The sequence below is a fragment of the Lagenorhynchus albirostris genome, chromosome X, assembly GCF_949774975.1.
Source record: "Lagenorhynchus albirostris chromosome X, mLagAlb1.1, whole genome shotgun sequence".
In the NCBI taxonomy this organism is placed as follows: domain Eukaryota; kingdom Metazoa; phylum Chordata; class Mammalia; order Artiodactyla; family Delphinidae; genus Lagenorhynchus; species Lagenorhynchus albirostris.
Genome location: NC_083116.1, coordinates 70,020,831 through 70,043,091, shown reverse-complemented (window position 1 = coordinate 70,043,091; position 22,261 = coordinate 70,020,831). Strand labels below are relative to the sequence as shown.

General features: G+C 37.9%; 2 protein-coding genes across 6 annotated transcripts in view; one reads left to right on the top strand and one right to left on the bottom strand.

Moving 5' to 3' along the window:
• Positions 1–15,408, bottom strand: part of PHKA1 (phosphorylase kinase regulatory subunit alpha 1) — a 131,465-nt gene extending 116,057 nt beyond the window's left edge. For both annotated transcript variants that reach the window (XM_060136929.1, XM_060136930.1), the window contains exons 1-4: positions 14,934–15,408; positions 14,039–14,197; positions 7,656–7,703; positions 5,453–5,621 (exon numbers count right to left, since the gene is read on the bottom strand). In XM_060136929.1, coding sequence (XP_059992912.1) covers positions 5,453–5,621; positions 7,656–7,703; positions 14,039–14,197; positions 14,934–15,011 — 454 coding nt within the window. In that variant the 5' untranslated portion in view covers positions 15,012–15,408. The remainder of the gene's footprint in view (positions 1–5,452; positions 5,622–7,655; positions 7,704–14,038; positions 14,198–14,933) is intronic.
• Positions 15,409–15,527: 119 nt separating this feature from the next.
• LOC132513346 (doublesex- and mab-3-related transcription factor C1-like) overlaps positions 15,528–22,261 on the top strand; it is a 162,914-nt gene continuing 156,180 nt past the window's right edge. For 2 of the 4 annotated variants that reach the window (XR_009538445.1, XR_009538444.1), the window contains exons 1-2: positions 15,528–15,818; positions 21,884–21,996. The gene's annotated coding sequence lies outside the window, so the exon portion shown is untranslated. The remainder of the gene's footprint in view (positions 15,819–21,883; positions 21,997–22,261) is intronic. The other 2 variants (XR_009538446.1, XM_060137586.1) reach the window with 1 other exon arrangement.

Sequence of the window (22,261 nt, the reverse complement as noted above, 5' to 3'; positions counted from 1 at the left end):
TCAGAAACACTTGTTATTTTCTGTTTTTTTGATTATAGCCATCCCAGAGGGTGTGACATGGTATCTCATTATGGTTTGCATCTGCATTTCCCTAGTGACTTATGATGTTTAGCATTTTTTCATGTACTTAATGGCCACGTGAATATCTTTGGAGAAATGTCAATTCATATTCTTGGCCCATTTCAAATTAGGTTATCTTTTTATTATTGAGTTGTGAGAGTTCTTTATATACTCTAGATACAAATTTCTTATCAGATATATGATTTACAAATATTTTCTATCATATTGTGGGCTGTTTTTTTTTACTTTCTTACAGGGGCCCTTTGAAGCACAAAAGTTGAAAAACAGAAGTTTATCTTAAGTTGATAAATTCCAATTTATTTTTTCTTTAGTTGCTTATGCTTTTGGTGTCGTATCTAATAGGGCCTTGTCTAACCCAACGTCAGGAAGGTTTACTCCTATATGTTCCTCTAAGTGTTTGTTATAAACTCGAATTTGTTCCCCCCAAATTCACATGTTGAAGCCCTAACCCCCAATGTGACTGTATTTGGAGATAAGGCCTTTAAAGAGGCAATTCATTTTAAATGAGGTCATAAGGGTGGGGTCCTTATACAATAGGGAATGGTATCCTTATTACAAGAGACATCAGGAATGCACACACACAGAGAAAAGGCCATATGAAGACAGGCGAGAGGGTTCATCTGAAACCAGCCCTGCTGACACCTTGATCTTGGACTTCTACCCTCCAGAACTTTGACAAAATAAATTTCTGCTGTTTAAGCCACCCATTCTGCAGTATTCTGTTATAGAAGACTCAGAGGATTGAGATCTTTTTACAGTTTTCCTTCTTACATTAAAGACTATGATTCATTTTGAGTTAGTTTTTGTCTATGTTGGAGGAAGAAGTCTGATTTCATTCTTTTGCATGTGGATATCTGGTTTTCCCAGCATAATTTATTGACAAGACCATTCTTTCCCCATTGAATTATCTTGGCACCCTTGTCAAAAATCAACTAACCATAATGTGATGGTTTATTTCTTGACTCTCAATTCTATTCTGTTATTCTATATGTTTATCCTTATGCCAGCATCACAGTATTTGCAAGTTAAGTTTTGAAATCAGAAAGTGTGAGTCCTCCAACTTTGTTCTTTTTCTAAGTTGTTTGGGCCATTCTGGGTCCTTTGGATTTTCATATACATTTTAGGAACAGCTTGTCAATTTCTGCAAAGAAGACAGCTGGGATTTTCACAGAAATTGCAATGAATCTATAGATCAGTTTGGGAAATGTTGCTATCTTAACAGTAAGTCTTCTGATCCATGAACACAGGATGTCTTTCTAATTTAACATTTCTGATTCTCTCATTTGTTCCTGTGGATTTGAGTTACCATTTGGTATCATTTCCTTAATTCAATATAGCTTTGCTCCCACCCACGTCCTTAGTTCTGATATTATCAATTTACATTTTTATATGCTATAAGTCCAACAATACAAGTATATTGTTTTATATAATTGATTTTTAGGTCAGTTAAGAAAGAAGAAATATGCAATTATATCATATTTTATAATTATTTTTACCAGTGATCTCTTTGTGTGTGTGTATTCCAATTACTGTCTGCAGTCCTCTGATTTTAGTATAAAGAACTTCTTTTAGTATTTCTTGTAAGGTAGGTCTATTAGCAACAAATTCTCTCACTGTTTGTTTATCTGGGAATGTCTTCATCTCAATTTGTTTTTGAGAGAGAGTTTTGCTGGATATAAGATTCTTGGTTGACAGGTCCTTTTCTCAGCCCTTTGAATATATCATTCCACTGCCTTCTGGGCTCCACTTTTTTTCTGATGAGAAGACAGTTGATAATCTTATTTGGATTCCCTTATACATAACAAGTAATTTTGCTCATAGTGCTTTCAAGATGTTTGTTTTTGGCTTTTAACATTTTTTCTATGATGTTTCTGGGTATGAATCTCTGCTTATCCTACCTGGAGATCCTTGAGCTTCTTAGATATGTAGATTAATATTTTTCATCAAATTTGGGATGTTTTTAGCCATTATTTCTTTAAAAATATTTTCTGGTCCTTACTCTCCTCTGGTACTCTTATTACACAAGTTGGTGTCCTACATTTCTCTGGGGTTTTATTCATTTTTCTTTATTATTTTTTCTTATTCTTCAGACTGCATAATCTCTGTTGATCTATCTTCAAGTATGCTGATCTTCTCCTCTGCCAGCTCAAATCTATGAGTCTCCCTAGTGAATCTTTCATTTTCAACTTTCCATTTGCTTCATTTTTATCTCTTTAGTGATATTCTCTATTTGACGAAATACAATCATCATATATTCCTTTACTTCTTTAAGCATGGTGTCCTTTAGCTTTCTGGACACTTTTATAGTAACTGCTTTGAAGTCTTTGTTTCCTAAGTTCAACATATGCTTCCTCTCAAAGGCAGCTTCTGTTACCTGCTTTTTTTCTTGTGTTGGCTCAGGCTTTCGTGTTTCTTTGCACGTCTCATAAATTTTTGCTGAAAACTGGATATTATAGATAATATGTTGTAGTAATCTATAGATATTGATACCCTCCCCTACGGGACTTGTTTTTTGTTTACCTGTTTATTTGTTTAGTGACTTGGATTATTTTGGTGAAATTTATTTTCCCCATAGTATGCAGCCTCTGAAGTTGTTCTTCAGAGGGTGCTGCTTTGGACATGTACACTGTCACCCCAGGAAGACAGTGGTTTTAGCTTTAGCGACTGTATCTTTTTGTGATCCATTAAATATCTGCCTCTGTTGGTATCTTTCCCAGATGTTAATCTCCACTAATTGCCAGCTGATTGTTCTATTATATTGTACAATGCCCCAAGGCATAAATTGCTCCACAATCTCATTCAATTAAATTCAGGCCCCACTTCAGGTGGTCTTTGATGCCAGTCTTTGAAATTTGTTCTAACCCTAGGAGGGCTGTTTTTAGCTCTCTCTTTCCTTGGTTCTCTGTTAAGACTTCTAGCTAGTCTATGGGTTAGCTTGCTGCTCTTATTATTGAGTTATCAGCCTCCTCTCAATTTCTTAGAACCAAAATCTTCAATTGTTTTTGAGTGCCCTTAGGCTTGAACTTTCCCACACTCTGTTCCAGATAAAGTCAGTTCTCTTGGGAGAAGCTATGGAGCTTTCTGTTCTTATGGCCAGCCCCATCATCCATGCTACTAGAAAGGTGGGCCAGGCCTATTATTCTTGGCCTGCTCTGCCTGGGATTAAGCTTCCACTCCATGAGTGGGACTGGGGGGTAGGAAGGGAGTTCCAAACCTCTTAATTATTCTTGGCTAGACTAGAACTTCTGCAACACAGAGCTGGGGATGGTGAGAAATGCTGGCAACCTACCTCTCTCAGGGAGATATCATAGCCCTAGACTGGGAGCTGAGGGGAGAGGGAGCCTTGTACTCCTGGCTACAACCACTTCAAGTAGTGCTTCTGTCATGGTGACCTTGGGGCAGGGGAGGGAATAGTTGTGGCCCAAATGCCATACTCTCTCACTGTTAAGATTTAGATTTCCTTGAATAAATGTTTTTCCACTTGCTGTGTGCCCTTAGGACAATTTCCAGTGACTTTAAATGGTCGGTTTTATAAAATTAAATTTCACCATTTATGGCTATTTTGCTGGGGAGAGGGTCTGTGGAGCTTCTCTGCCACTATCCTGTAAGTGGCAATCAGCTTCTGTCTAAGCCTCTGTTAACCAAGGTTGAAATTTTTAAGAATTCAAAAATGTTCAGAGAATTGCTAAATTTTCCGTGAAGATCTTTCACATTCTACCTCTCAATTATCTCTCACAGCTATCCTTTTCATCCTCAAGGCAACCGCCTTACATAAGTTCTGCATCATTTCTTGCCTAAAGTATTTTACTAAACTTTTAACTCCCCCATCCAATCTATCCTCCTGCTATTGGAGTGAATCATTTGAAACTTTCTTGATTATTTATCTTGAGTGGCTCTCTACTGACTATAGACTAAACTCCAAACTACTTAGCATGGTACACAAGCCCTTAAACAGTTAGCCCCAACTTTCCAGCTCCATCTTTTGCCATTTTTCCAGACCTATTGAATATCTTGCACTCTAACCATAGAAGACACCTAGCCTTACCTTGGTGGCCAGTATCTTTCAAACTTCTGTGCTATAGTCACGCTATTCCCTTCCCTTTTCTGACTTGTGAATTTCTACTTATTCTAACTTATTCCTCAAAGGCCTGATCAAATATCAACCCTATTCCAAGTACCTATCAAAGTCAGCTCATGGGGTTGAAAATCAAATGTTAAGTCAGGAATCAACAAACTTTTGTTGAATGAATATGTCTCTTATAAGCCTCCTTAGTATATTTTGGCTTCCCTTCTGGGCTCAAAATGAAAAACCACAAGGGATATTTACACACTGCTTTGTAGAAAAGCACTCTAGAGTTGGTATTAGAAGAATATTAGAAACGGAGTTATAGTTGCCATTCTATTTAAACAAATAAAACCTAAAAAATATATTTATTCAGGGAGGAATCTCCCCTCCAAAAGAAAGAAGTATGTGAATAGACATTATAATTTTAAGAAAAGGTTATTCAGCCTCTGAGATGTGCGTTGTTCTAGAGGAAAGAAAAAAAGGGAGGCTTTATCACCAAGTATTTATTTCTGCAAGAAAAGGAGAAGAGTATTCTGACCCTGAATGCCTTTAGTACCAAGAAGCTCTGTAATTAGATAGAAAGATAAAGAAATTGAAATGTCAAAAATGTGGTATTGTGAGAAGTATAGGTATCTATTCAGGAAGATCTGGCAAAGTCCTGTTTAATTTATAAACTGAATGTAATCAGATTCATAGTCCTCCCCAATTTAGGAGAAATAAAAGGGAATTACGCTGGTTCTCATAATTTCCTTTTCAGGTAAAACATCTAAAGCAATTAACAAAACCATCTGAAAAGGGTGTGTTATTCAATAATAAAAAACACTGAATTCTGATTCCTAAGTTAATTCCCTTAATATAATTTAGATGCCTGTAAACAGATGCCTTGTTTATAATATACTCATAAAGAGCAGTACAAAGCAGGTGATGTTGACACTAACTATAGGCTTGTCAGTGCACAGTATGGGAATAAGCAATAGTCCTTCTTTCCCATGTTATAGCATCTGAGGATTAATAAAAGATAAAAATACCTGTCTAAAGAAAATCTACCCCAGATTTCTCAGTTCTCAATTAAAAATATATATTACTTAGTACTCCAGACTTGTTTCTCAACGTAAAAGAACACTAACTACCTTAGCGAGTTGTTTCTCTGTATAAAATTTGCAAAATATTATGTTTCCAATGTGTATCTTTAAGTAATGTAAACAGCTATGTTGTTTGCTGGCCAACACCTTTGGAGAAGCCACGTGTGCCAGGACAAGTGCTCCACACTGCAGTCGTTCCCAGTACTTCTGTCCTTGTACTGACCTGAGGCAGTCATTTGCGCTAGGAAGAGCAGGTACAGAGAGGTAGCATCCAGCTGCAGGTGTCCCCACTGATCATCACCCACTACAGTGGCACAGGTTTTGGTGTTGTACTTGGCATGGAGGCTATCCTTGGTACTCTGACTATACTTGAAGGATTCTACTTTATCCACCTGAAGAAAACAAAAACAGTAAAAGAAGGCTATGCAGAAAAATCAACCCATATGCCATACTTTGGTAGTAATCTGATACATATCATTCCATTTGGTCTTCAGGCAATTGTGAGTATTTAAAATGCATTTACCTCTTTTTCCCTACACTTATACAATTAGGAAAGTCTGCTCTTGCTGTTTTTCAATTTAAGCAATTTAATTAGAAAATAATATCCATCAAAACCAGCTATTTCCTATTCATTACCTCTCTTTCACTCTTCAGATGGTTGTTTTCCCACTTTGTAGATAAAAACTGAGGTGTGGAGAGGTGACAACAGCTTAGTAAGAGATAACTGAGTTGTTAAAAAAGATACATTTGGGCTTCCCTGGTGGCGCAGTGGTTGAGAGTCCGCCTGCCGATGCAGGGGACACGGGTTTGTGCCCCGGTCCGGGAAGATCCCACATGCCGTGGAGCGGCTGGGCCCGTGAGCCATGGCCGCTTAAACTGCGCGTCCGGAGCCTGTGCTCCACAACAGGAGAGGCCACAACAGTGAGAGGCCCGCGTACCACAAAAAAAAAAAAAAAAAGATACATTTGTTCCTGAAACAGAGGTAGGAATTTTGAGGGAAGAGGATATATTTTGAAGGAGTAATGAAAGGAGCTAGGGAGAGACCCATGGAATGACAAAGAAAAGATGTGAAAGAAAGCTGAAACCAAGGTCAGAAATGAAACACTGTGCAAGGGACAAATGAAAGACTTATTTCCTGAAACTTCAATTTGATCATGTGTGCATCTGCTATATGATAGTAACTATCATACCTTTAAATATGGTTCAAGAAATTAGTGACTTTAAACCTATTTGGTAAGGTGGAAAATGCAAATATCTAAAATACAAAAAAATTAAAAAGTAGCAAAGAAGGAAAAAAAAATGATGGCTGTGAGATAGTTCCTACCGGACTAGAGATCACTGATCAAGTTCAGAAGTCTAGAGTTGATTTCTTTTTACTTTAGACTTGTTGTGTGCCTCAGGATGGTCATTTTATTAATCTGGGCCTCAATTTCTCCTTCTAATAAAATGTAATCTTGGGCTCAAAAATCAATTCTGAGTCAAAGTGCACAACATGTGTAAAGATCTCCTAGGATAAAAGTAAAATACTTTTTCTTTTAGTAAAACACATTTGAGTGGAAAAAATATCATAAACAAACCCAAAAGATAAACCAGAGACAGCTAAAAAATATTTGTAGTACATGTGACAAAGGATTAATATCCATCATGGACAGTAACTCCTCAAATAAGCAAGAAAGAGACAGCCCAAGAGAAAAAGAGGCAAAGGACCTAACAGGCAATTAATAGAAGAGGAAATACAAATTTTCAACCCACACATGAAAGGATGCTCAACTTCACTCAAGATCAGGAAAATGCATATTAATGCTAGAAGATATAAGTCCTTGGCCCCTTATCTCCAACCCTAAAATCTAAAACACTTCCAAAAGGTTTTTCTCCCTAAGTTTTGTACCAAAATTCATTTGGTGGCAATACCTGATTCAAACTGACTTGGGGCTATTTGTAGCTTTTATTTATTCCACTTATTGTAAAAATGCATGTTTTCCTATAGAGAGATTAATGTTTTTGATGATAGGGTGATGTCTGGACTTGCTGAGGGCATAACATAATATATGGTATGTGCACTGCACTACCTTTTAAAATCTGAAAAATTCTGAATTATAAAATTTATCTGGTCCCAAGGGCTTCAGAGGAGAACTTATAGACCTGTATCATCCTTTACTCAATATACATAATTGCATGTACAGTAATGATGAAGTATATAAAAAAATCATTTGTAGAGGGGGGAAAAGACTGGAAGGTAATACTTCAGTGGTAACTGGGTGGTGAGATCATGGTTGACCTTTCCCTCCTCAATTCTACAGATTTTCTAAAATTAGTATGTACTATTTGTGAAACTGAAAAACATATAAGCCATATATATATATATATATATATATATATATTACAATGTGGTTTTATTGGAGAGGGTGATGTTAACAATGCCATACCTGTCTGATCATGCAGTGCAGCAGTCCTCTCATCAGCTTCACTACACTCTGCAGAAATAAATGGAAACAAGCTGTTATAAACATCACTAGATGCAGGAACACTTACTCAGCAACTGCAGTTGGTACATGATCTTTTGAGAACAAGTAACCTTATCCTGGGTTCCTATTTACATGGCATTTACTTTATAGGTACACAGAAGAGAAGACTGTAGCTAAAAGTGGAACTAAAAGCTGCAGCTGGTGACTCCTTCAAGTTAAAAAAAAAAATCCAAGCTCCAACAGGCTTATGTAAAACTAAGTCAACTATCCTATTAGAGGACATTCCACCTGGAAAAAAATGGGCAAGTCAGCTCAAAAATCATAAAGCTATGAGAATATTTAAAATATATCCTATGTCCTAGAAAAGCCAGCATCATCACTTTTATTTTTTTCTGAACTAGCCAAGACTTATCTTCAAGAGTCCACAGAAATATTTATCTGGACATTTTCCCTAAAGAATAAATGAACTTCAATTCAGAATAACTGTAAAGGGGAATTGTTAGTGCAACTCAACCCTCTTTCCCTGAAAAAAAAAGCCACAAACTTAAGTCTCAAGTCATCACTATTTCCCTTACTAGGACTTGACAATTTCTAAGTAGTTTTCTAATCATAACACTCCAAAATTTTGATTATCAGTTATAACAATGTACTATATTAGTTAGTATAATGCATACAGTAATAATATAATAAGTATATTTAATTATAATATAGTATAGTAACAGTATACTTGTTATACTACATGACACTAGAAGAGCCCGTCAACACTGGGATGGGTAGGCAATATGTTTTGGAAGAATATAGCACCAAACAGCTTCTCCATTTCTCTAAGCTTTCTGTTTCACAGTCCAGAAGAAATACAGCCAGGTTACTCCAGGGAATGTTGCCTCAGAGGTGGCTTCAGGACACCTCTGAAAACTAATCTACTTGGGAGCTGCACCATTCTGTTATTCCTTCAAAATATTCAAATGGGACTACAAGCAGTAGGCAGGACAAGGATAAGTACCTATTAAATTATGTTCTAATGCTTTATGAAATCTTTTACTGAGGGAAAAATAAAGTGTTTCCTTGGGAGACTTCCTTTCTTTAAGTAATTTCTGTCTACAGATGGTCCCCTCCCCTTACAGATCAAGGGAAGAAATAAAGAGGGAGTGAGAGTGCTCTCGACAGAACAAACAGGCAGTGCATGATCTTGTCACCTTTTAAAGCATGAAGCATTTGTTATAAAGTAATGAAACTTACTGCAACCCCTACAAGAAAATCTCTATCATTACTCTGATCCTAATGAAAGAGACCATCCTTTAATATACTGTTACAGACAGCATTAAACACAGCCTTCTTACTCTATGGGGTGACTTTATTCAATTCTGAATTCTCTTCTACATGTCACCACATACTCACAGATTTCTATCCCATCCTTTCAACTCTCTTCACCACCCAGCCCTACTACTACCATCTACATTTTCTTTAAACAGCAAACCTGGGAGATTATAGATGCAGTGGAGGAGTCCTGATTGCCATCCACTTTTGTCCTCTTGGAATGGCAACTGTCAGCCATTTCTGTCCTCAAGTTCCAAATTCCAAGTCAGGATAAAATGAATAGGAAGCACGGAGAGGTAAGAATGAAGGGAAGTATCTGTAGTTTGTATTCCCCCAAACTGCCCATTTCCTGATTCAGATGCACTAGTTGGCATTAATTATACATGTTTATACATACACCAGGGCTTCTAACCACACCAAGTGATACCCTCCTGTAATCTATCTTTTTTTTTGAGGATACGGATCTATGTGTTTGTGAACTGACCATATAAGGATATATAACTATTTATACACAACAATAGCCATGTAAGTATTAATACCTGTCTCTCTCTCCAGATATATTTACAATCAGATACATATGAGCGTCTAACATATGCAAAGCACTCTACTAGGCTTTGTAAAACATAAAGAAAAGGGAGACAGAACAGATATGTTTTTTAAAAACACTAAACTACAAAAAAAGGAAAGAAAGAATGAAAAAAACCCCACTAAACTACAAATACAGTCTACCTAACAATTCCTGGTTATCCTTTAAAACCCAACTCCTCTATGAACCCTTCCTTGTCTTGTTCAAGGGAAATTAGACTTTCCTGCCTGTGTGTTCCCACAAAACTTTGTACTTATCTCCTAAATACAGTACCTACAGTATCTGTCTTAATGCACTGTAACTATGTTTATATATATCTGTCTCCCCTATCACCCTATGAACTCCTTAAGAAAAAGGGGCAGAGACCAGATTCAGAAATAGACCTTTAAGCCAATGGACTAAATAAGCAGATTGTGTTTTTAAAAATATATATTCCATGCCTGCAAGTAACTCTCAAATGGCTTACCAAAAAACCTGTGTGCCTGGTGGGGGGAACATGTTTATAGAGAGGATGCAAATATGACAAAATGTTAACAACTAGTGAATCTAGATAAAGAGTACATGCAAATATGTTCATTTTACTATTCCTAAAACTTTTCTGTAAGCTTAAAATTTAAAAAAATTAAAAGTTGAGGTTTAAATATAAACATTTTGTCCCATTTTATTTTTTATACCTATTGTAGGGCTTGGCACATAACAATTACACAAAATTTGCTAAATGAAAAACTGAACATGTTGAATGGCATAGACCATAAGTAATCTAGAAGTTCCAAGAAAGCAGTCCTGAGAAAGAAGTGATCACTGTGAAACTGAGAGGTCTATGAGGTCAGGAACCACAGAAAAAGTGGGATTGATGGCAGGCTTCACAGGTGGAAGAAACAGCTCATAAAATGATTTGGAGGTGGGAATGTCTATGGCTTCCATGGAGGAGGAAATATTCAAAAAGACTGAATCTGAAGTCATAAGACCCAGGTAGTATTCATGACACCACCAAATTCCAACTTCATCTCCTTCTGTCAATCCCTTCACCTGTAAAATGGGGAAAATAATACCTAATTCATAGGGTGTTACAGGAATAAAATACTAGTAATTATGGGAAAGTATACAGTACAATGAAAAGTCTTTACACAAATGTCAGGTATTTTTATCAAGGTACTGTTAGAGAAGTAATGAAGACACCAACCTGGTTGGAACTGGGGGTAGAATGCAGGGGAACAGCATGATATGATATTGAAAAAGCAGCCTAGGACCAAACCCTAAAGAGCCTTGTCTACCAATCCAAAACATTTGGATTTTACTTGTAGGGAAATGAGAACTACAAAAAGATTGCTGAGAATGAAAATACATAATTTAAGTGTTTTAACTTAAAGTCTAAACCCTTTCACTAAGTGATCAGGGTTTAGACTAGGGTTGAGGCAGAAGGGAATAGAAAGGAGGGGATGGATTCGAGAAAAATTATAAGAACTAACAGACTTTGGTCTGCATGTATCAAAAGGCAAAAGGGACAAGTCAAAAATCACCAAAAGGGCAGCACTTTTCAAACACTGTTTTATAAAACACTAGTCCAGGAAATTCTGGGAAGGCTGTAAAATCCACCCCCATCTTAGATTCAAAATGCACATCAGTACATCAAAAGCTCTGAGAAATTACAGAGTAAGAAACCTGCTGTTTAACATAGCTCCAAACTTAGTTAATCTAGTATTCCATGGAACACACTATGGGAAATGTTCTAAGTAATGTTGCCCAGGTGACTAGTAGAATGAGGACACCAGTAAGAAAAAAAGGGACATTTGGTGAGTTGCTGTTGTTTAGTAGTCTATTTTGTTTGTTTTTAGTAGGGAAGGTGGGGTTTCAGACCTGCTGATTTTGAGGAGCCACAAGATATTCAGGTGCAACTGATCAGAAGACAAATAAAAATCTGGGTTTGAAACTGAAGTGAGGTCAGAGTTAAAGATGAAGCTTTGGAAGTCATTCTCATAAAGGTAGTAGTTAAAGACACGAGAAAAAATGAGAGACTACACAAGGAGAACAAAACTGAGGAAGAAGTGGAACTGGGGGCAGCCAAAGAGCTATCTCTATTTGTGTGTCTATTTATTTTTATGGGTGTGAGTTTTTATCTGTGTGACTAAGAGAAAGGGCATTTGTAAAAACATGTATGTGCATACTTTTATTCTCAACCTAGGATAGAACAGTCACTTAAACCCTTGTCCCCTCTTCATCCAGAATTCTCTTTAGTTCTCTGACATTATTTCTCAGAGAGAAATCTAGTTGAGAGTTGGAAGGAAGGGTAGAAATGATTAACAGTCAATGGTTTGGGAAAATCTACACAGTAATGGAAGGCTCACAGTAGGTAGGAATTTAATCTATGAATTTATTCTATTTGATTTCACCTATGCTCACTTATTAGCCATAGATCAGTGATTATCTCTGGCTGCACTTTAGAATTACTAGAGCAGTTTTTTTTTTTAATATTGATGCTCCTGGGGCTCCACTTACAGAGATTTATCTAAATCGTTCTAGGGTGAGGTCCAGTAAGGGTAATTGTTAAAAGCTTCTCAAATCATTCCAACGCACAGCCAGAGTTTAGAATCATTCGTGTAGAGTGGGGACAAATCTAGCTCATGGTGTGTTTTTGTAAATAGAACTTACTGATTAAAAAAAAAAAGAACTTACTGGAACATAACCACACTCATTCATTTATGTATCATCTCTGGCTGCTTTTACATAGTAGCAGAAGACCTGAGTAGTTGCGTAGAGATCACACATGACCCACAATGCCAAAAGTATTTACAATCTGGCCTTTACAGAGATGGTTCTCTGATCCCTAGTCTGAATTAACTAAGTCAAATTTGAGAAGAAAATTAATGAGACTTAATAATACAATCTGTTTTAATTTATAATGAAAGTTGGTAGAAATTTTAGAATTCCCAGAGAAATGTGTGTTTTTTTGAAGATGTTTCCTATTGCCATAATGTTTTTGAGACATCCCAAGGTTATTACTGAGGTGGTATGGAAAATATTTTTGTGCTGTGTGAAAAATTATTTAATGAAACATTAGAATTTTAGAATGAACAATTTTCTGTTCATTTTTCCCCTCTTCCTCTGTTACATTCTTTCTTCCTGGGCCACATAAGGAAAAATGTCAACTCTGCAGAATGACTGATCAACAAGGAGACACAGATTTCTTCTAACAGTGTTGAAAAAGAAATTTGTCAAATCATACTGGGTATAAAATCTTGGGTATTGTTCCACCAATATCAATTTCTACCAAAACAAGACAAACAAAATACTGAGATCAAAATAGCAAAACATTAGAGTAGGACATAGGATAAGGGAGGGGAGTAAGATTACAGATGATTTTTTTTAACACTCCTCTATATTTTCCAAATTCTCACAATGGTTATGTATGTCACAATGGTTATGATCTGTACTTCCTGGGCTAGAGCAAACACTCCAACAATTTTTTTCTGGTGGACCTAAGTACCTCTTAATTATGGCTTGAGGGAATAAGAAACACCTGCTGTTGCAGAGGACAACACAGTGAAACTTTCCTGCTGCCAAGGACTATAACCCCACAATATGTTGGTGCCCTTAAAAATAACCAAATCTCAATATTCTGATTTATAGATGAAGACTGGAGCTCAGATTGCCTAAGCTGAGGGAGACCACTTGAGAAAATGGCTGGTGTGGAGAGAATCTTTTCCACTAATGTAAAAGAATTCACATACACCTTACAACTGACGGCAGAGTACCTTAACATTAAGAGTCTCATGTAGCCCAGAATATTAATTTCTTGGTCATTCAAGAGGACGTAGCATCCTGTGTCTAAACAGTTCTATAGAGGATACTTCTTTACTGAGGGGAGGGCCTTAAAAGTTGGCTTAAAGGCATCTGTTGACTCTGACCTTATTTTGCCCCAAGGGGTGAGGGTGGGTATGGGGCAGGGGGAGGACACACAACAGACTCTGAAACAGTGGCCTAGGTATAAAAATCAACAAATAATGTCTTTTACTTGTGTCTAGTTGGGAAAGTCTGCTAATTTATATCAGTTACCCTCATATAAATACCACCTATCATTTTCAAAAAAGAAGTAAAATGGTAGATACCTGCCGCTGAAAATTCTTCTCAATTAGAATAAATATGCTGGAGACTACAAAATACATTTACTTGGAAAAAGGATTACAAATTTTAGCAAAGATCTGAGGATAGGATTTTCCCCTGTAACAGAACAGACTGTGTCCTCTCCCCCTGAATCAGCAAGTTTCATGTTTCCACTGCAAAAAAAAAAAAACTCCGTACAATACAGGAAAGCTTTATGGAATGCAATTTCAGCAAGGTGAAGAAAGAGTGAGAGGCAAAACATATCTGTCTTAGCTCCTGTGGACTACATTTCCTTCCTCCTCCTCCCAGTTCCAGAGCTCTTTGTATTTTTATTGAGTACCTGCTCCAATTCATAGGCCTTTGCCTTATCCTCATCTCGGTCTGCATTCTTCCGATAGGCCAGCCCCAAACCCCACACAGCCAAGATGCTGTACACATTATCCCGGACCCAGGCATCTTTCTGATCATAGCTGGCTGGAAGCAAGCCAGTCACTGGATTCTGTAAGGACAAGAAAAAGGGGACAGGCAGGTAACCATAGGGTGTTAATATGAGGAAACAGAATCTATCAAATGGGTACTGAGGGACTTTGGTCTTTCTTCTATGTCCCCACTCCTGAGTTTTAAAATCTCCTCTTCTGACCAAGTGCAAGCAAATGCTATCTTGAATAAAGGGAAAGAGCTGGCTGAAGCCTTACAAGTCTGAAATGTGGGAATTCTTAAAAGAAAGGAGGTGTTTTAGAAAGAATGAACTACCAACGAAAAATCAGCATTAAAAGATTAGAAAAACTATAATGAAGAGTATATACACGGTACTTCAGATCTTCACAACAGTCTAGTCTTAAGATGGCTAAAAGTTCTACCTCTTTTTCCTTCAGAGGAGGGGAAGGAAACGACTCCCAAGCCTGCGGAGGGGGCCGGGGGCGGTGTCGATAAACAAGCTTCGACACATCTTACAACTCCAGCCCCTGGAACCCAGCAGTGGTTTGGGGGACGCGGAGGGTTGGGAGGGAGGACTCAGAAGCTCTGACTCAGGACTCGTGGCTAATGGTGCCTGACTCTGGTTCTGTTCCTGGCCCAACACCTTTCTTCAGGGTCCTTTACGGCCTCCCCAGCTAGGGGGTGGGAGAACCTGCAATACACCCGCCTCACACACACACACAGGTTCACCCAGGGTCTCCGTCCAGGTTATCACACTGCGCATCCTCGGTGATCACAAGCGACACCCCATCACTTACCTGATGGCACAGTATGGTCTGATGCACCAGCCTAGCATAGCCGTCAAGCCGGACCCCCGAGTTACTCCGGCTCCTCATCGCGCTCCGTTTCCAATCCCCTCAGAGAGACGGCCGCAGTACCACAGGGGCCCACGATTTTCCAAGAAAGGAGGCTCCAACGCAGCCCCACCCTCGCTGTGGGAAGCCCGAGTACCAGGCCCGGGCACAGTCCTACCACCGCTCGGGCCTGGGGCTGGCTGTCCCGGCCAAGGCGGCCTCCGCGGCCACCACAGCCCCGCGCGCGCCCGAGCCTCCCGCGCTCTAGAGCCCAGCTGGAGTGCCTCCGGCGCCGCTCGCCGTCTCTCTTAAGCCCGTCCGGTCTCCGCGGGTGCCTCCTGCATCCTCTGCTCCACTCCCAGAGACCGAAGACAACCGCGGCCCGCAGCCTGCAGCGTGGCCGCCGGCAGCTGCAGGTCACAGGCCGCGGGTCCGCCTCCACCTACCACGAGACGCAAGCCGGAGGCGGGGCTGACGCCCGGTGTCCCAGCAGCTGCGCTCGGCGCCTGGGGACTCGCCCCGCCCCCGACGACCCAGCCCGCCCCGGGGACGAGAATGTGTCACCGTAGGCAATGTGCTATCAGGGGGTTATTTTCGAAACACCTCAAATGACTATTTCAGTTGTCCACACTTGCTGTGGACACAGGATGTTAGGGAGGCTGTTTCTTCTGCCGGACTAGTTTTAGGAACTTATGGTAACTTCAAACCTAAAAGGAAAGAACGATCGTTTGCATTCAAGGTCTAAAGAATTGGAATTTCCGGGTCTTTATTGTATTTTATCCTTTTGACTCAAAGCTCAGATTCAACTCCTTACTCCGATCCAAACCAAACAAGAAACAACTCCCTAAGGTAAATACTTTATTCCTCAGAAAGTGGCGAATCGGCGCGCTTGGGAAGGAGGGCAGTGGTGTGCTTTGAGGAAGCGAGTGCCCCAAGCGGGAACTGGGCTGGGAGGGAGCGGTGCTCAGGGCAGCCTTGGCCGGAGAGGAGCTGGAGGAGATTGTATAACGGCTTTGGAAGGCTCCCTCGTGCGTACGTAGGTCACAAGACTGAGGCAACAAAGACTCAGCTGAAAATAAAGGCAGAAAGGGAAGCTAGAAAGGAAACCTGTAGGTAAAGCTGATCACTGGCCGCAGGGTAATCGGACCACACCCCGCTAGGTGTCCTGGCCCCAGGGCCTTTGCTCCCTTTGTTTACTGCCCCAACCCCCACATCTTGATCTCAGTCGATCCAAACCCTGCACGTCTTTCAAGTCAAGGTTTGAGTACCACCTGCTCTCTGAATCGCGGGGTAAGAGAACTAGACCGATTGACCTTTCAGGTCCAACTCGGAAAATCTGTGATTCTAAGCCTTCCCTAGCCACCTCACCTAGGCCACAGTGATTTTGCATTTTCGTTTATCTTTTTTTCAATTTAATTTTTATTTTATATTGGAGTATAGTCTCTCCTCGTAAGCTCCCTCCGTTCCAACCCACACTCACCCCCGCCTAAATTAGCATAAAGTCAGGCACCTAGGAGGTGACTAGCAAATATTTGGTAATGATGATGAAGAAAGAGGGAGGGAATGCTCAAGAACTCAGATCTGGGACTTTTGGGTTCAACGGCCAGCCAGCGATATAGTTAGATACAGAGATACATTTAGAATTCTCAAGCAAATGGTTTCCATCGCATTCACTGGTTATGCAAATGCCATGACTGGCAAATAACAAGCTACTTAAAGGCCCAGGTACACATGGGGAGAAAAAGTCTTTCCAGGGAAAGCTACTTCATTTTGGAAGAAAGAGTGCTTGCCTGCTCCTACTCTGATCCTAACTCTACCCTTGGCCCCTTGAAGCTACTGCCTTCTCTTTTTCTTCACCTCATCATCCTTTAAAGATGTTTTTAAAATATTAAAGTAATATATGCTCACTAAAGAAAACTTGGAAACTATAGAAAAGTAGAGCAAATAACCCATAATTCCTTCTCACAAACAACCACTTGTTAATATTTTAGCTTATTTTTTCTAGTCTTTTTATTCCTTCTGCATAGACCACCTTCCCTGGCAAGTTATTCAGAAGTATGAATAGATTAGAAAAGCCAAAGGTAGTGTGTCACCAAGGAAGGTTAACTGGCTGGCTACCAAGATGCCTTGTTGGATGGCATTACCTTGGTGCTTTCAACCTCAGTCCAGGCTGGACCTTTCCATCTCAGAAACTTGATCTCCTCAGTGTCCCTGAACTGGTCAGTCTCAGGAGGCTGACTCATACTGATTAACTCATGAGAGACTGATGTGTGAAAACCAGGATGCTGGTTGTTGATGAGAAATAGAACAGTAACAGTTTATTTTATATTGGAGTATAGTGGCCTGACCACCACATTCCCTTCCTTTAATAATGTGTAAGCCTCCGTCCTTACCAAGTGCTATTTTGTTTTATACAATAACCCTATGAAGTAAATACTATGATTAACCACGCTTTAGAGATGGAGAAGCTAAGGCGCCCTAAGATTAAGTAACTAACAAGTCTGCTCTATGTGGACTTCACTGTCTCCTTTTTCTACGCTTCCATGGTTCACTGACACATTCTTGCTTTAGATATGTCAAAACTATCCACCCAAATTATAGTCAAATCTTGCTTGTCTGGAAGCCATTATATTTCTTGAAGGTGATTTTTCCATTTGATTCACCATACATTAATTTTATAGTTTAACTCTTGAATAACATTTTATTTCCAAGTTCCTGGGAATATTTTATTGTTGCTCCCTTATATTACCTGGAAGTTTTAATCATACTAATTTTCAAAAATCCAAAATTTTTTAAACTTCACATTTTATAAATGTTTTCCATGGTTTTGCATTTTATGTTAATGTCTACATTAATCTTCCTTCTAGGAGATGTTCCAGTTTGCTTAGCTATTCTCTCACTATTAATAATAAATCTTTTATTATTACATTTCTTGAAAAAAGAGTTCACACACTGTCTCCTTTCTGTTGTTTCCCATTCACTCTCTTTAAATTTTTTAAAAATTGTATAAGTAATATATAAACACATTCTTTATGAAAATAATTTAAATATTATAGATAAGGTTAAAGTTCCCCATGTCTGTCACCCATAATCACAGTCTCCTTTATCTCCCTCCCCAAAGGTAACCACTGTTACAGGATTGGTTTGTATCCTTCCAGATTTTTCCCTATGAATTTACACACACACACACACACACACACACACACACACACACACACACACAGCAATACATATAAAATATTGTTGTTTTCTGCGTATTCTTTTAATGCAAACAATATTATGCTGTACCTACTGTTGTGCAGAGTGCCTTATTCATCCAAAATTATGTCATGAAGATCTAGTCATGTTATTACATAGAGATCTACTTCATATACTGTGGTTTATGTAGGCATTCCTCTGTTGATGAACATTCACTTTGTTTCCAGGTTAGAACTCTTGAAAATACTTCAGTGAACATACATGTATGTCTGCTTGTGAATGCAAACAGGTGTTTTGGAAATACGCATTTAAATTTTTGATATATCCAAAAACACATTTAAATTATCTGCACCAACCAGTAGTATATGAAAGTCTCCATTTTCCCCATCCTTACCAATACATGATATTATTAAACCTTAATTTTGAGCAATCTGATGGGTACAAAAATGGTATCTTACCTTAAGCCTAATTTATCTGAATACTAATGTCATTGAGCATCTTTTTATGTTTATCTTATTTAATTTATGTAATATTTGTTTATTTTATTTTATTTTTTCTGGGTAACAACTTTATATACTTAGTCATTTCTCTATTGGACTGTTTTTCTTATTGATTTATAGGATTTTTTAAAAAACTACATAATCTGTAATTTAACTTAAAAAAAAAAGAAATCCAAAAGAGATAATGAACGTTTTCCCATAAGTGGTTTTCTATTAACATTATTTATGGTGTCTTTTCATTCATATAGTTTTTAATGAAGTCAAATTTATGAGTCTTCCTTTTTGTCTTATTTTAGAAGGCCTATGTAGTAGGTTGCATGTTGGCCCAACAAAAGATATGTTTACCCAGAACTTGTGAATGAGACCTTATTTGGGAACAGGGCCTGTGCAGATGTAATTAAGGATCTGGAGATGAGATCATGCTGGATTTTCCTACTGAGCCCTAAATCCAGTGATACGTGTCCTTCTAAGAAAAGGAGACACATAGGGAGGAGAAGGCCATGTGAAGACAGAGGCAGAGATGGAAGTGATGCATTTACAAACCAAGGAACGCCAAGGATTGCCCACAGCCACAAGAAGCCAGGAGAAAAGCATGGACTAGCTTCTCCCTCAGAGCCTCCAGGAGGAACTAACCTTGCTGACACCTTGATATTGGACTTCTGGCTTCCAGATTGTGAGAGAATAAATTTCTGTTGTTTTAAACCACCCAGTTTGTGGTAATTTGTTATGGCAGCCCTAAGAAATTGATAAAGCCTTCCTGCCCTCAAGATCATCAACACATTATTTTTTGTATTAATTTTATTGTTTTGCTTTTTATCCATAATGCTCTTAATTCCTCTATAATTTATTTTTATTAATGGGTTTAGATAGAAATTTAACAATGTTTTCCTAAATGTTAGTGCTAATTGCATTAACACCACTTCATGAATATTCTTTTCCCATTGATTTGAAATGCTACGTCAAGTACCCATGGGTCTGTTTCTGGATCACTAGTCTGTTCCATTAATCTATTTTTCTATTCCTTCACCATTGTTGAACTGCCTTGGCTATTCTTGAGCTTTAATCTTCCATAAGAACTTTAGAATTATCTGGTCAGGTTCTAAGGAAAATCCCAATTTTTATTGTGATTGCACTGAATTTATGGATTCATTTGAGGAGAATAGATATATTGAGAATATTTAGCTTTCCTATCTACAATGTCTATTTATTTATTCAGACCTTCTCTTATTTCTTTCAGTAAACTTTATAGTTTTTTCCATGAAAGAGTTGTACTTTTTGTTAAGCTTATTTTTTGGTACTTTTTAGTTTTTGTTGCTATTAACATTTTCCCCTGTTATACGTTAATTGGTTATTATCATGTATAGGAAAATGATTTTGTATGTTTATCTTATATCCAGTCTCTATGTTAGCTCACTAGATGTACTGGCTTAAAGGTGATGGTTTTGGATTTTCTAAATAGACAGTCATATCATTTGCAAATAGTAACAGTTGTGTCTTTACCTTTCAAATCTTTATAACTCTTGTAGTGGGTATAGTGGTTATCATTTCTTGTTCCAGACTTTAACAGACTGATTCTAATGTTTCACTATTAAATATGTCTGCAGTAGGTTTCTGGAAGTTACCATTTATCACTTTAAAATAATTTCTTTCTCTCCTTGGTTTCCTAGAACTTTATCATTAATATTATTATGAATAAATGTTGAATTTTATTGGATGCTTTTCTTGCATGTATTGAAAAAGTCATATAGTTTATTCCTCTACTTGGTTAATGTGTGAATTACATCAATAGGTTTCCTTTTGATGATCCATATTTTTATCCATATTTTCATTCATATCACTTGGTCATGATAAACTATTCTTTTAATATGCACTAGATTCAATTTACTAATATATTTTTAGAATTTTTGCATCATTGTTTTTAAATTATATTGGCCTATAATCTTTTATTTTTATGCTGTCCTTGTTTGGTTTCAGTAACAAGGTTATGCTTGCTTGTGAAATGAGTTTGGTAGTTTCCCATCTTTTTCTATTTCCTAAAACTGTCTATGTGAAAAGAAAAGCATGTGTTCCTTGAAGTCTTGGTAGAACTCATCGGGCAGAACTTGCTGACCTGGTGGATTTTGGAAACAGGTGGCTTTATGAAAATGATTTCAATTTCTTTTTGGGTCATTGTTGATAATAATACTTTCCTAGAAGCTTGCCAATTTAATCCAAGTCAGAGTTTCTTAATCTTGGCACTACTGACATTTGGGGCTGGATGATTCTTGGTTGTGGGGGCTGTCTTGTGCATTTTAGATGTCAGTAGCACTCCCCCCCACGTCCCCTGCCCCATACCATCACCTAGGTTGTGACAACCACTCCCCAGATCCTGCCAAATATCTTTTGGGGGTCAAACTTTATTAGTAGAAAGTTGTGCAAAACTTTGCTTTTGACTTTTCTGAATCTGAATCATGGCCACCTTTGTACTCCTGACATACTTTATTTGTGTCTTCTCTCTTTTATTTGATGAATCTGCCCAGAAGTTTGTCTCCTTTATTACTCTTTTCCCAGAGCCTGTTCTTAGCTTTATTGATTGATTATATCTTTATTTTTGTATACCTCTGTGACCCAATAAATGGACAAATTTTTAAAATATTTTATTATAAAAAAAGAAAATGTATAATACAATAAGCCCCACCACCTATTTTCAACATTATCAGCTAATAGCTAATCTCGTTTCTGTCATTTATACTCCCATCTTCTCTTCCTCCCATATTATTCTGAAGTAAATCTCAGACTTCATATCCTTTCATCCATAAATATTATATATTAATACTTATAAAAGATAAGAAGGCCTTATTAAATATAACCACACTACCATTATTATTCCTAAAAGTACAACTCCTTAATATCATCAAATATGCTTTCTTTGTTCAAATTGCTCAACTGTTTCAGAAATGAGTGTGTGTTGTGTGTGTGTGTGTGTGTGTGTGCGCGTGAAGGAGAGAGAGAGAGAATCAAGCTACAAACAAGGTCAATGCATTGCGTTTGGTTTATATGTCTCATAAGGTTTTTAAGTCTCTTTTAAGCCATAGGTTTTCCCTCTTATCTCTCCTTTTTTCCTTGCAATTTGTTGAAGAAATCTGATTGTTTGTCTTGTAGGGTTTCCCCAGCTGGACTTTCCTGATTCCATTCCCGTGGTATTAACATATTCTCTGTCTTCTGTATTTCCTACAGATTGGTGTTTCACTTTAAAGGCTTAATCAGATTCAGGTTCAGTTTTCTTGGCTAGACTGCTCATATGGAGTTCTCCCATCAGGAGGCACATAATGTCTGGTTGTCTCTCAATGGTAAGATCCACTTATTCATTAAGAGTTGCAAAATAGTGATATTCTATCATTCCATATTCATTTATTAGCTGAAATTCTTTTATAAAAAGAAACTTCCCCTCCTCTACTATTTTGTACCTAGTGGTACAGTTCACATAGGAAAGGCAGGTTAAATGCCTTTATTTATTGACTTGCAAAATAATGAGTTAATTATCTATCATTTTTCAAATGTGACCTTTTTTTAGTATTATCATAAACATATGGATTTAAACATTTGATATATTTC